General features: G+C 34.6%; 1 protein-coding gene across 2 annotated transcripts in view; it reads right to left on the reverse strand.

Annotated features, from left to right (window-relative positions):
* Positions 1-15919, reverse strand: part of LOC123709958 (dystrophin, isoforms A/C/F/G/H) — a 331052-nt gene that overhangs the window by 4539 nt on the left and 310594 nt on the right. For both annotated transcript variants that reach the window (XM_045661594.1, XM_045661595.1), the window contains 14 exons: positions 7102-7361; positions 6863-7021; positions 6495-6631; positions 6019-6137; positions 5315-5484; positions 5128-5209; positions 4528-4660; positions 2817-3039; positions 2415-2526; positions 1626-1746; positions 1252-1399; positions 937-1077; positions 415-541; positions 96-224 (listed from right to left, as the gene is read on the reverse strand). In XM_045661594.1, coding sequence (XP_045517550.1) covers positions 96-224; positions 415-541; positions 937-1077; positions 1252-1399; positions 1626-1746; positions 2415-2526; positions 2817-3039; positions 4528-4660; positions 5128-5209; positions 5315-5484; positions 6019-6137; positions 6495-6631; positions 6863-7021; positions 7102-7361 — 2061 coding nt within the window. The remainder of the gene's footprint in view (positions 1-95; positions 225-414; positions 542-936; positions 1078-1251; positions 1400-1625; positions 1747-2414; positions 2527-2816; positions 3040-4527; positions 4661-5127; positions 5210-5314; positions 5485-6018; positions 6138-6494; positions 6632-6862; positions 7022-7101; positions 7362-15919) is intronic.

Consider the following 15919-nt stretch of genomic DNA (forward strand, 5'->3'; position numbering starts at 1 on the left):
TTATATGTTAATGTAAACTGTGGCCGATATACCTTTGAAAGCCCGACAATAGGCGAGTTATACACGAGCAAATTTTATGAATCTATGATGTATACCTCGTCCAGCAGTCTCCTAAGTCTTTGTAGTTGAGCTTCAAGCTGTCGGTTGTGTTCCTCGAGGATTTGCATGCGAGCTTCCAGCCGTCCCTTATGTTGTCGAAGCAAGCGAGCCTCTGCCATCATGTCCTGCAAATGGAAGATTACATTTTGAATTAGAAAACTATTAGACAGGTTACTATTTGTTAGACTATGCCTTTATTAATAATTTAATTCAATAATTAATTTAAAAATATTTTTCTACCACGGGTATCATAATATATATTAAAGATTAGATGTATGAATTAAAGCAAATATTTTCTTATCTCAAAGTTGTTACCTGGTCAACAGGTGCGTTCCTGTTCTCATTCAGAGCGAGTTGGTCTTCGGGCGTAGAGCCAGGAGTCTGCTTGGCCTTTAATCGTTCGTACTCCGCTTGTAGACTGGCGTTCTCTTCTTCCAGCTCCCTGAAAATTAAAGTAGGCATTTGGTTAATAAATTTTAATTTTCTCAATAACGATAAAAACATTAAACAACTATACTATATGTCGTAGATTCAACGCGGTTATTAATTGCAAACTGTAATTACTGTCGTCCGACATTTTAAATTAATATTAAAACAAGGTTCAGTGCACACATCCAGCACAGACGCCGATCAGAGAGCAACTGAACTCAACGATCAATTCTACGCACCACTGAATTGGCTTTGACACATTTAAATCTTACAGCCTGTAAGACGTCTATGATATTGCGTGGTGTTGCCATTCTAATAAAACAAATGACATCGTGTACTTTTATAACATAATCTCTGACACACCTAAGAAAAAAGAAATTATATCTAGAGTACTATTGCAAGAGTTACCTGATCATAGCTTCCAGCTCGTGTCTCTGTTCCCGGTGTATAACGGAGACGACATGGACTGGCGAGCGCGGCGCTTCTTCACCCTCTGCTCCTCCATTAAGTGACGCACAGTACTGCGCTATCAGCTGATGCTCCTCATCACTATAGAGAAACTTTAGTATTAGTCGTAGTTCAGCATTAACCTTCTTTTCGGATGTTTTTGGGCTTTAATTTTATTTATTATGCTTTGTGTTGTTTATTTACTAACGTCTAATAAAAACATTTATACCCATTTTTTGTCAAAAGTAGTTGAAAATAAACTAAAGTAAGTTTTACCTGTCAGGCGTATCGGCTGCGCGTGCGCCGAGCTCAACCTGTGCTAGCCGCGAGGCGTATAGTTCCAGACGAGAATGCATATCGTCACCTCCTGTCGCGCCACCACCTCCGTGCTGCGGAGACGGCGCTGGGGACTCCAACGCGTCACCTGCATACAATTTATTTTTAATGAATATTGCAATTCAAATTTTATTTACATAAGATAATAATAGATTTTAAAAGGGGTTCTACACGTTCGTCAACTGTAAAGACAAACTACAACTGTAATAAGAACGTAACAAAGGTGTATTTCATACAAAAAGAAAAACGAAGCGCATATTATTTTATTTTTTAACCCCATCTCTATAGCAAAGTATATCTTTATATAAACAAACCTTCCAATACAGTTTGTACGGGCAGATAACCAACTCGTGGATGTTTCTTGAAGTACCGTGCCGACTTGAATTTGTTTCGCAATGCTCGGGTGAAGTCACGCACGTCCTCGCCAGATGTCGTCTGAAATTTAAGAGTTATTAATACCGTTATAACATAGTAAACTGTAAATGTCAGTTAGGCTTGTATAATCTACAGATTATATTCAATATTTGAATTTTAGACATTCAGAAGTGACATCAAATTTACTAAAAAAAGGTGCTTAGTGCATTTATTTCGACATAATACTTTTGTCATAACTAACGTCACTCTGTGGTCTGGATATTATGTATGTAATATGTTTATGGGCGTGTGTATACGTAAATAATACGTAGAAATTTCATTTTTTAAGTAAAACTTCATAAAACATGGGTAATGGGCGAGGCATATAGTAAGATGCACAGATAAAATATGGACTTTAATATAGTCTTTAAAAGGAAGGAAGGGAAAGAAAAGGGCACCCTAAAAAGGTGCATAGAAGTATTAGCAGAAAACGAATGGAAAAAGAAAAGATATTTGGAAAATCTGGAGGTTTTTACCCGTGAAATGGTTACGATCAATAGTATAGAAGGAAGACGAGTAATAAGAAAAAAATATGTATAAGAAATCTAAACTGTACATTCAACATTTGTAAAGAGTGGAAAAAACGGGCTTTAAAATAATTAAAAATAAGTAGGTACATAATATATTACGCAGCTTTTAGTAGCTTTTAATAGCTCTTAATAAAATGAATAAATTAATGCAATACATACAGCAGTGCAGTACTCTTGCATAGGATGCGTGAGTTTGTGGTTTTTCGCCTTCTTGCCGCTGAAGAAACACTTTTGACACATGTCAAAGTTGAAGCACTTTAGGCAACGGTATCTGGAATGTAATATGTACTATTTTAATATTTGAAAATGGAATGAACGAACGAATAATAATTTATTTTACTATTTTATAAGACGTATAACGGATTATTCTAATTATGTCCAGATCTTATTGAATAATTTAGAATCTTTTCTCTTATGTTATAACTCATTTTAATAAATAATTTTAAATTAGCTCATCGTCAGATACAGCAGTTCTAAATGTTAATGATATTAGCGATATTGATCTTATTGAATTTCTCCGAAACAGTGCCTTAAGATTTTTACGAAGGCGTTTATACGAACCTAAAGCCCACAATGGGATAGTCCTTGCATATATTACACTTGGCCTGGTGCTTCGCCCCTTCAGCCGCAGCCAGACGGTGCAGCACTGGCAGCCACACCATGGACTGTGGCTCCCTTTGCAACCATTGCAGGAAGTGGACTGCCTCGATGTACGCCACTTGACCTTCTGCGTCTCGCTCCACGATCTTCTCCTTATCTTCTTTTTCTTTCTCTTTTTCTCCCACTGGAATAGAGCAGTAAGAAATTATTGTTAATGTAACGATTACGTTGTTTTTACACACACTTCTGTAATTCTTATAGTGCACACTGTTATGTATGGTGTAATGTGAGATACATTAGAAGATCTTAAGTTTAAATCTAATCTCATAGAAGCGTTTCTTACAAATTGTATGGTTCTAGGTCATCGGAGTGCTTTAAATAATAAAGGGATTTTGGTTACTCTATATTAACCACTCGTGTACAATAGAATATAAGCGAAATCATAATTGCTATGTAACAAATGAATGCAATGTAATAGTTGAGGAGACAGCTTACGTCTGGCTATACTCTCGCTCGTTACTCTCATGATTAAGTAAATTGCTATGAAACGAATTAATGCAATTTAGCAGTAGAAGAGACTGCTTACGTCTGGCTATACTCTCCCTCGATACTCTCATGATTAAGTAATGGCTATAGTCTCTGGACGTAACTACGACGATTTAAGAAATCGCCACGCTTATAAAACTAAGAAAGCCTGAGCGAGCAAACTGTACAGTCTTGGCTCGTAATTGTAATGTTTCTAAATTACAAAATCTATAAAATTATAATAAAACTCGTGAAGATTATATAATTATGAAACGAAATTATTTTAACATATTGTTACGAAGACGGGTCAATTGCCATGTTTTTAGATTTTTCCACTAGCTAGAGAACTTTTCAGCAAGCTGTAATATGATTTTTGACCGTTTCAGGAGAGGGTCAGTCACATATTAGAAAATTGTAATTTTCATAATGTTACCCTAGTTTTCAGGAAGCTGAACCATTTTTTCAGTCAGTTTCAGAACATGTGTAGTCGAGTGGTGCAGTTTTCAGGAGACCCGTTTTCAGGCGTTTTCAGGCCTAGTTATACCCCTTTGATGAAGGAATATTCTAGACCGAACTTTCTAGGTGTGAGACAAGGACGAAATGATACGAGAGAGAGAGAGAGAAGATCAGAACTTTCTCGAAACTAGACGAGCACTCTAGAACGCCGTACGACAAGGACGGAGCAACGTGCGAAAGAGACAAAGAGTGCGGACGTTCTAGAATTGTGCAATCGCTACTCAGTAGCAAGCCCGCCTAGAAAGTTCTCGAATATTGTATAGAATTATTCCCAGGGATATATAAGCGAGCCGAAACGCGACTAAGCCTTTAGTTTTGAATGCGATAACAAGAGCGAAACACCGAAGCGATAAAGTGCGAATAAAGTGAATATAAGTGATAAAGTACTGTGAGAAGTGTGCATAAGTGAAGTAATTAGTGATTGTTTTTGTGTGTGTAATTAGTGCATCTCTGCAATTTATTTGTGCCCATAAATTCCTCATTGATTACCAAGAAATAAACCCTTGAATAAATCTACGGCATTTTCTATCCGATCCCCTAGCTCGTAACAATATTATTAAAAATAAACTTGAATTGAAATACATATATTTCACATTGAATATTACAGATATTTTTTGATTGTATATCTTACCGGTCTTCCTGTCAAGAGTGCTTCCCTTGCCACCTTCTTTAGCAGCAGTTGAGGCCTGTTCAAAGCAGCTCCTGACAGATGGCTCTATATTGGAACCTCCAAATGCTGCTACCTCGCCCAACTGACGAGGCACCTGGATAGAATTATATTTTTTTTATTAACATCTGAAGATTGATTAAAACCTGCACGGAAACAGCCGGTAAATTGTGATATTTGTCTCTCAAAAAAAAACATCCGCATTTTTTTAAAATAAATACTGTTTTGTCTATGGTTTAGTGATGTCCTGTGGTGTACCGTATTGATTTAGAACTATGATCTATTCCTTTTGCAATTAATATAGGATTTTGAAAAGGTTGTAATGATAGAACCTACATTTAGTAAAAAATACTGCTGATAGATAGATTAGATTAGATTAGATCAAAAGAAATATCTTTTTTATACAGAGGGCTAACGGGCAGACTCACCTGATGTTAAGTGATACTGCCGCCCGTATACACTTACATTGCCATATGGCTCGCAAGTGCTCGGTGGTAGATATATTATAAAGAAAATTAGTTGGTTGATGCAAAACTGATGGTAATAGGTAATATTTTATAGTACCTGAATACAATCGTGTAATAGGAGTCCTAGTTTCCTTTGATCCGCGCGACACGATGGGTCAGCTATTAACCGGAACAAGTACCTGTTATACACATACATATTTTTATTTTCTCTTTACTGAAGCGTTACTGCATATCAATGGCCTTACGGCAATTTAGGGAAGAATTCTATGTGGTTGAAAACTCACCTATATTTCTCCTCCAGGTGCCCCTTGCACAGTAATACCAGCCCCACCTTAAAGCTGAGCACGCGGATCTGCCCGGTCCGCTGGCTGTCATACACATTGAGCAACCAGTTGATCGACAGATCCAGACAAAGCGGCACATTCACAGCGCTTGGGTTTTCGCCAGCAATCGTCTAAACAAATTTCAATAATTAAATATTTAATGGTGTGTCCCGTCCCTAAAGTTTTTTTTTTACTTTGCTAACAAAAATATTTATATTAAAAGCAGAGTTTATGTAAAGAATTTGATTGAGAAAGCGAATATTTTTTTACGTGACATCAGTAACAAACAGTGTACGGTACTCGTTTTCAAATTTTACTAAATTAAATTATATTAAGGTAAAATTAAAACTTAACTTTCGAAAACTAAACTTTTATTCGGAAGTACTTGTCAACTAAATTCAAGATTTTTAAATAATTAAATATGAGATGAATGTAAAACTATAGGCGAAATCATACGATTGATTTTGTTTGAACATGCGGACGTAATAACATGACAGTTGACATTTGACGTCTATTGTCATCATTTACATCATGACGAATCATGAATATCATGCGTGACAATACTGCTGACCAATCACAGTCAACTATAGTCGGAATAATCGTTGTTTCTTGCTGCTTTAGCTGTTCTGACAGCAACATATATACTGGTTGTTTGAAGTATATACCTCATAGAGTGATGTAAGTACGGTTATCATATCAGGTATATCAATTAGGCGGTCATTCTGCGCCCGCAGCCCGTGAGAGTCGAATGCTTCCAGCGCCGCTGGCAACTGTAGCATGTGCACTGAAAATATAATTACATTTATTACCCATTGAATACCCTGAGATACCTATAAGGCCGTTCTAAATTCTAGCTATTAATTTAGTTAAATAGATAGAAATATTTTTACGTATGTACAATGAGTAAGTTTAAGGAATTAAATATTATGACACTATATGGACACTCCATAAAATAAACCACTCATTATATGAAAATTCTATTCGTTTTTACAACAAACTATATTATGTAGGTTAGCGGTATAAATATTCTTAATAATTGTTTAAGCATATTTCGCGATAAACAAGGCGAGTGGGTTTTAAATTAATTAAATGTACGAAATGTGTGATGTTTTCATTATATATATGAAGTCTTAGTACTTACTACATAAAGCCTTTTGCACGGTTCTCAGCTTGAGCGCGGTGCGATACGCCGAGAACCTTACTTCGTTGAGGTCGGCCAACGAGTTCATTAGTTCTATCATCTTGGGATGGTCCCAGTGGGTCGTCTCTAGTTCATGACTGGAAACATAACATATAATCTTAATCTGATCTCGTATGACGTCTATAGTATAATATGTCGTGGGTATAAATAATATTTTTAAATGTAGGAAGTTTGTTCAAATATTCGTATATTGACGTTCTAGGTATTATCCTCACCCCTTAATCAAACACAAGACATCATTTTTGTACGATAGTTATTTAAATACCTATCGTGTGCTACACAAACTTTACGTGTGTCTCCCCACTTACTTGATATAGTATGGTACATTGGCGGGCGTGACAGCTCTCTCCCAAGGTGGGCGAACAGAGCCCGCAAGGAAGCCCTGAGCTGCTCCCGCACCACCATCCCGTGCTACTCCTGCCAGCTGCCGGGCCCGCTCTTCGCCACCCGAGCTTAGAGCTGAAACTCTGGAAACATACGTGATGATTAGTATACAATATATATAATAAATATTGTTTTATTTACTTTTCCTTTGACTGCTATTTACCTAGAGTTTAAGTCCTCCAGCCTAGCAACAAGATGCTCAGGTAATTGCACATTGTCCCTGCCCATCTGCTGTGCCTGCGCACGAAGCTCGTCCACCTGCCTTCGCAATGGTGGAATCTGCGCGCGAGCCCTGGTCACAGCATCGAGTTGTGTCCGGGCGTCCCGGGCATCGCCAGGTGCCCGCCATGTTGCCCGAGCAGCCTCCGCCGCTTGAACCCGGGATGCGAGTTCGTCTAGTGATGTCGTGAACTGACGTACACGCTGAAAAGGAGATTAAACAGAACTATAAGCAAACAATTTTAATGTTATTTACTAGAGATTATAATAAGTTAGCTCCGAACTAAGTTTATCATTGGTGAAAACCGAAGGAATATCAGTAATTTCAGAGATATTATTATATCTGCGTGTGTACAAAAAAAATTGAAAAATATTATATTTGAAATTGGAATCGAATTTTAATAGCATATCCCTTAGACAATGCATTTTTAAAAAAGAAAGTGAATATTATAAATGAGTGACATATTATACATAAGAGGTGTAACATAGCAGAGACAGTAGACCTTGTACGTCAAGGCAGATGACGTTGGCCTTGGCGTCTAGTATTGCCTAGGTCGTCTACATTGTATAGACATGTTACAATTATTAGCTTAGGTACATGTAAGCACCTCTTGGCTAAGCACTCTTTTCCGTAATGTATATCGCTCTGAACTTTCAAATGACAGTATTATTCAGGGTCATAATTAAAATTTCAACCTACAACCTTTCGAGGTCTGAACCTCAGATTCTCTGTATCCGTTTCAATTTAATATGCAAGTAGGTGATCAGCCTCCTGTGCCTGACACACGCTGTGCGCTTTTTGGGTCACTATTCGAGCGCATGTTAAATGTGCACATCGAAAGAAAGTCCTTTGGTGCACAGCCGGGGATCGAACCACTCGATTAGAGTAGCACGCTATTTAATCATCAACACTTTTACAAAATTGTTATAAAAATTACCCAGAATCAAAATTATATAGTAACCATATTTTACCAATACGCTCTTTTATATGTTTTCCTCGTAACTATTAAAGCGGTAATCGACACAGTGAATGCATGACTGGAATACCCGAGCTTCTTTAGTATTCCGAAGACGTTCATATGCGTGGGCGCCTCTTGTTTAGAACTTAGTTCTCAGTGACGTGACCTGTTATCGAAGCTGTAGCCAATAGGTAAAAGCTTATTTATATGCTATTCAATATTATTTAAAACATAAAATTCACCATAAAGACAGCCCTCTTCAGCGGTCACAGCTCATAATGCCGCCAATTGCACTCATGTGATTCTAGTGTAATAAAAAATCGACTCGAAGTTTGAAAAGTGAGAGTAAAGCCGGTCTGGCCTGGCTTCAGCGTGCGACTCTCACATCTAAGATTGTAGGTTTGAAGGAAACATCGTGAGGAATGCCTTAGACCTTATGCCCTAAAAGTCGACGGCGTGTGTCAGTCGCTACTGGCTTTTTTTTAAATCAACCCACAATGTTGTCTGGAGCGCAGTCAATTGTCAAATTTCATAATAAATTAAATCAAATCAAATCAACAATTAACAATTACACATATGGCCAATGAGTATATGTTTAAATCAAATTATAGAAGTTCTATCAAAATAATTACCTAAAACAAGTGTAATTTTATAACCTACTTAAGTCTTTTTAGGCTGTAATACATGTATTTCACCAAACCACACACCTAACCTTACGATTTAAATTACAAAGTTATTTGTATTTGCAAACGTGTTTAACTGAACAAACAAATCCAAAACAATTCTCTAGCATAGTTGTATAAATCGACACAGAAATCCCGCTTCTAACAGACTTTCTCTCATTAAATGGCACCCTTTAATGAAGGCTTTTAGAGTTAAGAGAAAGTTCTCTCAATTAAATAATGCCTCTCGGTTTACCTTTGAAACTCCAACCTGCCATTTATATCTAAAAGGAAAGTACAATCGCGAGAACGCATTTTCTTTCTCAAATGTTCAAATTCTCAAATTTAATCAAAATAAACTCTCACCTCTCTCATTAGTTATTTGAGACATGATCCTGATTCCAAAAATCACGATTTTCCGTCTCACTTTTTCTGCTAAGAGCTTAATTAAACCATAATTTACGTATCTGGCCTATTGATTAACTTTATTAGAAAATCAATTAAACCTACGCATTCAATTACATGTCATTTTTGATTAATAGAACGGAGCGGAGTGAAACCTTTGAAACGCATAACTGTGATTTTGGGTTATAACGTTATTAAATAATTTTAATTTCATTTAGTAATTTATGAAGGCAATCCTAGACAGCCCTATTGTCTTTAAAGCCTCTAATTGATGCACGACACAGATACATAGACCACACGGCGTCGGTCACGACTCCTGACAACCAAGTGGAGACATAACATAGGGAAATAGGATTTATTCGTAAATCTATTTTTGTATACGTTAATGTATCTATATAACTAAAATTCCCTCGTCTTGAGTACCTAACGCATAGGCATCTGTACAATAGATGTCTATTTGTAAACGTATTACAACGCTTTTAAATAATTTAATGACGATTATTTGCTAAGTTGATGTGCAAAGTATAAAGTATTCAATATTTAAAGACAAATTTTAACTGATTAAACTCATTTTAAATATCAAATTACTACAAATTATTCACAGACCATGATACACGATTGACGTTCATTGAGTTGAACGATGTGTTCTATACAATTCGACAATTGACAATTAAGACAGTTCCGGGGCCTGTCATTTCGCAAAATAAGTTTAGATTTTACATTTACCTAAATCAAAGGCTAACTTAGATTTATTATGAAATGCGATTACATAGTTTTTTGGTGACTTTGTACCATTAAAAAGATTTATTAATGTTAAAAAAATTCTGTGTTTATTGTAAAAACAGATAATTTATGAGATATTTATTTCAAGAGCAATATAATCATGACGTAAAATGTAAAGTTTTAGAAGCGTGTTTGAACGAGTCTAGTTATCAGCGAATTCTATTTTGGTATATTTGAAGATGAAGAATAAAGATTTTTCGCCCGTCATTGGGGACGTGTTATTTTATTTTCTGATTACATTATGTCTTTTTATCTGCCATTGTTCTATCTTTAGAATACCCATGTGTATTAATATACTCTACCACGAAATGTATGTATAAAATAGGGATTTGTTCCGTAAAGTTAAAAAATAATATATATGTTGTTGCATCCCATCATTTCATCATTTATCATTAAAGTTCGCTATAACTACTACTCGCTATACTATACTAATTATTTAAAACACTAAGGAACATCTTCTAGTCAATCAACAAAAAAATAGTTTCAAGATATAGTCTTAATTTTCTTCCGTATGAAGAATGACAAATTTAACAGTGCTCAAAGACATTGTGACAGTACGAATTAGAATACCTAAAAGGAGATTTGTTATTAAGTGAACCGTCAGCAAAATTATGTTTTTTTTTTATAAATTTACCGACACTTGCCGACGTTCATAAAGCAGATTACTAGTTGTGTGCCTGGTACAAGCAAACATAATCCTTGAAGGATAAATAATATAAGTACCGACTTATGTAAATAATTTTCTTTTCTGTCAATTATTTTCATATGTCGGTCATACTATTTAACACGAACTTTACTTACAATAATAACACTTAATGTTTTAATACTTGCGTGTTTTAAGTATAAATATTATAAATATTAATCAGAGCGTGATAACTGGTAGGTTTATAGGTAATATTGCATAATAGTACTGTTTGTGTTCAGGGCTATCAGCAGTTTTTTTTGTAAAGTATAATAACATCGCGACATATAGCCCTACAGTCTACTACTAATAAAAATGATTTAAAAAACCCTGCTTTATAAAAAAAAGTAATAATGTTACTAATTATAACACGTGTATACAGTACTGTTGCCACGGTAACGGTGTCTTGTAAAAATGATTACTCTGGTAACAAATACGGATTTCAGACCCAGAAAATATTTTTAATATATTTAAGAATTATTAAATAGCTGAAATTTTACTTAATTTAACATAGTAAGTTTTGACAGCCCTGAGTTTGACACAACAGGGGGTATTATGTTTATTCTGCATCGGTTCAGCACGTGTCCATACTGAAATTATTGTTGCATTGAGTCATACGGGTGTGTTTCCAGACTAACAAATACCTACTACGACATAGAACCTATTTAGGTCATAGACACCTTCATTTATAATAATATAAGAATCTTTTGTGAATTTGACAACAAAATATTTGACAACAAACTAAAACATACAGTAATACTTATTTAATGACATAACCTGGGAGCTCTTTTAAATTAAAAAAAAAAACATTTTTTAAATAAAATATAAAAATCGGTCTGCGAATAAAATTCAAATTTTTAAAATTCGAACTAAAACAACGAAATAACTTAAAAACTCTTTCAAATTTACAAAAAAGGACTAAGAACAGATAAAAAATAAATCGGTCAGTGACAATAATTCAAATTTTCAAAATTCGATATAATGAATACTGCACGTACACAATTATCAGTATCTGTCTTACTAAATAGAAAAAGGACACATTAGAGTAAAACCTTGTTTTTGGAATTATTAATGAATGGTAAACATGTTATGCTCGTTACGTGGTTATTACTACGGTCGATGACCTGTAGGTGTTATCGATATCTGTGAAATGCCCTAATTTGATGGTTATGCTTATAGCAAGTGATTGCATAAGGCCATAGTGTCAATATAACAAAATTTATGTGACTGTGGTTTATTTTAATGAATTGCATTGTAATAACAATTTGAAAAACAATGATTTAGCTTCTTTAAAGGTTCTAAAAAATTGTTTGAGAACTCTAGAGAAAGGTAGAGAAAAGGTACCAAATTTTTAAATTAGTTGGTTCAGAGATATTTTGACTTTCCAATATTAATAAGGTATGTTTTTATCCTCGAAGATAATGAATTTTATATAAAATTTCGGTGAGTTTTAGTTATGATTGATCTCTTTAACATAGAAATACTTTGGTAAAAATCATTATTTTCATTTTACCGGTATAAAGATGGGATAAAGCCAGGTGACATCACGAGTATAGTATATCAGCACATGTGTTCAAGCAATGTGCGTGGCTGATTGCCATAATTACTTCCTGATAGCTTATCATTGCCTTATTGCCTCGGTTAAGGCTGATATATTTGTTTACATTTGCTGTTTAGTTATTTATTATGGATTATCTTACAGCTGTATTCATAATCGCCAATTATACTTCTATTAATAAGGTTGTATATATTTGAGAGCAGTGTTGGCCTAGTGGCTTCAGCGTGCTACTCTCATCCCTGAGGTCGTAGGTACGAAATCCGGTTGTTAACCAATTAAGGAAAATATCGTGAGAAAACCGACATGTCTAAGACCCAAAAGTCGACGGCGTGTGACACACACAGGAGGCTGATGAACTATTTGCCTATTAGATTTAAAAATGATCATGAAACAGATTCAGAAATCTGAGACCCTAAAGAGGTTGCAGCCCCACTAATTGTTATTTTTGTATCTCTGAGATTGGTGCAAAGATTTATGACAGTATAACGCTTGACCTTTCTAGCTTCCGATTTCGATTGTATCTATAGTGGCATTATTTCATCTGGCGGGACTATACTGTATAGAAATTATGAATTTCTCCAATTAACATATATAGTGTTTTTAAGTCTAAGGTACGCACGTACGTACGGAAATACGCTTCACTATACTAGAAGAATAATATGTATTATCATTATTGTATGACTTTAAATCTAGGTGCATAAACGTGACAAAGTACATTTATAACAAAAGTAATTGATTTAATGCCTTTATATCATAATTTATTAAAATAAAAATTTCGATTTTTTTTAAACTTAGATTTAAACAATTTTATGCAATGTAGTTCATTAAGTATAAAACGCTTTATTAAACGTATGGTGTAATTATAGATTGAGTGTTCTGTTAATTTAAACTAATTCCTAATTTGAAAAATAATCTTTCGAACAACTTTGCAATTGTTTATTGATTATTGTTAATACATGAGCATAAAAATCTCAAGATTTTCTAGTTTTAGCTCATGAGATTCCTGTAAACAAGTTGGCGATCATTACCATATAAGTAGGTACTTCGAGTATGCAGTAACGGTTGGCAAACTAGCGATACCCTTATGGGGACCGGGTGTACCTTTATTGGAACGACCTTGCGTTTATTAGTCTTTGAACACGATGAGGTTAACAAACTGTATACGCGATAACAAATCATGATATTCATACCATAGTCACTGTTTCTTAAAAAAATAAATCTCAATGGCGTGTTTTGATTATGCGAGCTGGCGGGAAATGCTGACCAACATTGACACCCATAAGCTGGACTTGGCTAGAAAATAAAATATTTTACGGAACTGACGAAAAATGGGACATAGGTAAAGTGGCAAAATGCACTTTATTTCGCCCAAAGAAGGTTCTATTTTATTTCGAAATAGATTTCTTGTGAATCTTAATATTCGAAAATTATTGCTAGATACCGCAATGGAACACCACGTCCGATGATTCAGAAAGGAATGCCAAAGTGGGCGGGTAAGTATAAGCTGATAGTATATTTACGAGTTCTTCAAGAAAGGCAAAGGAATCAGGAGAAACTTACACAAACATTTAAGTGATAAATTTACAGGACTAAGGAGAAAAAGAAAAACAGGGCGCCTTAAAAACGATGAATAGAAAGCGAATGGAGAAAGAGATGTACAGAGATATTTGGAAAAATCTAAAGGAGGCTAAGCTGTATATTCTACTTTTGTAACGATTGAAAGTTAAACGATCTTATTAATATTAAGTGTACAGAAGACAATTCCCAGGTTTTGGGGATGACTCAAGCTATTTAAAGATATCCCATATGAGATACTGCTTAGTTTTGCATGCAAAATGCATACTACGAGCAGTGTACTTTTTATTCGAGCAAATAATTACCAATGCAAGCGATGCTGCGGGCTACTTCTAGAAAAAAATAAAGAAACTACTTTTCTTTCAAACACAAAGGGGTGTAAATTAATTAAAAGTTGTGTTTCTTTTGTTAAAGAACGCTTTGTAATAATAGGTTGATTGCACGCGGGAGCACAAGAAGTACAAAATATATAAGGATTTTAAATTTATTACTATTAACTGAATATTATGCGTTGTGAAATGTAATTTTTGAACGTGCAATTTCAGGGACGAACATCCTACAATGGGATCTGTTAAATCGAGCCATTAGAGATGATATTTAGCTTAGGTTCCTAAATTGAATCGCATTTTTTTCGTACCACGACCACTTATAAACTAAAACAAATGCAATTCGGTTATAAGCTATTAGGCTCGCAATACGAGCTCTTGGTAGGTCCCCTGTATACTTAAAATTTAAAATATAGCGACTTAATATTGCCTATAATAGAAGGAAATACCTCTTATTTTTCTTTCTCTAAGGCTTAAGCGCTACTGGATTATCATTATTAAAAAAATCTTAGTATATGTTAAAGTTGTTTTATGTAGCATATTATATATGGATTTGTCTGTATTAGGTTTATGGATATTTTTAAATCTTTAGTCACTCGTAAAACTACATTGAAGTTTAGATTTCTCGGGAACAGTAACCCCTTTTATTGTTCTCCGATTTATCAGTTTTAAACTTTATGACTCGAAGACAAGGTATGCTTTTGTTTGCTTAACATTGATGCCATATGTGGAGGGTGACTCAGATCGTTTGTAGTTTTTTATGGAGCGATGCGAGATTTTTTGCACCTAAACAATTCGTTTTTGGTTCCTACATTTACTGCCGCTCAAAATTTCGTATTTATTTATAACTTTTAGTCATGTATTTTTTATTGATCTATGAACAATCGAAATAATGTTAGATGCATAAAAAGTCAGATGTTAATCGTTTCCTTCCCCATATGAGAAAATTCGGTGACACAGAAAGCTAAGTAATATCTAGATCTACATAGTAAAATAATATAAAACATATCTACCGCATTCTATATGTTTTTTGTTGACATTTTTTCTTTATATGTCTGCAGGCGATAAGCATTATATACCTTAATGCATATTTTAAATCAAAAATGCAATTACACGAAATAATTTACAATTACACCATAGAGCGTAACAATTAAATGTCACGAAGTAAAATATTCAAATTGTAATCACGCCCAACGCTGAGTCTTCGTTGACATTTCAAAAATGTCAAAATCGTCACGCACACATGAATTTAATCTGTGCACATTAAGTGTTGCAAGCAATTGTATGTAAAACTATATCGTGGAACATGCTTTTAAAAGGTTAAATTTTAATATTTTTACTGGGTAATAAAAGGGTTATCGTTAAATTAATAATGAATCAATCTCGCTAATTTTCTGGCATGGTGTAAGTCTACTGACTATGCCTACATGTCACTGGTATATAAATGTTTTAAGAATGTTTGTATACCAAAAAAAGAAAACAAGTTCTTCTTCCTAGCAACTATAAAAACCCATTCATATAAATATATAATGTTATGGACGCTGTTGTCAATGTAAATGGATGGTAACAATGTTAATTTATTAAGTTTAGGATATAATCCAACAAGCTTGTTCAAGCAATCCTATCTAAATAACACATTGCATAGTGGTGGTGCGCAGTGTAAGCGTCAGCGAGCAAATCAATAAATATTCTGTTAATTCCCAGCAAAACCTTCCTTCGATATGGTGGTCACCACTTGTGGCGATTGGTCGATCGATCGGTGTATGTTTTCTGTCTTGATGAATCAAGGTGAACCTTGATACTATGTTTGCG

This window comes from Pieris brassicae, chromosome 5, assembly GCF_905147105.1.
Source record: "Pieris brassicae chromosome 5, ilPieBrab1.1, whole genome shotgun sequence".
Classification (NCBI taxonomy): domain Eukaryota; kingdom Metazoa; phylum Arthropoda; class Insecta; order Lepidoptera; family Pieridae; genus Pieris; species Pieris brassicae.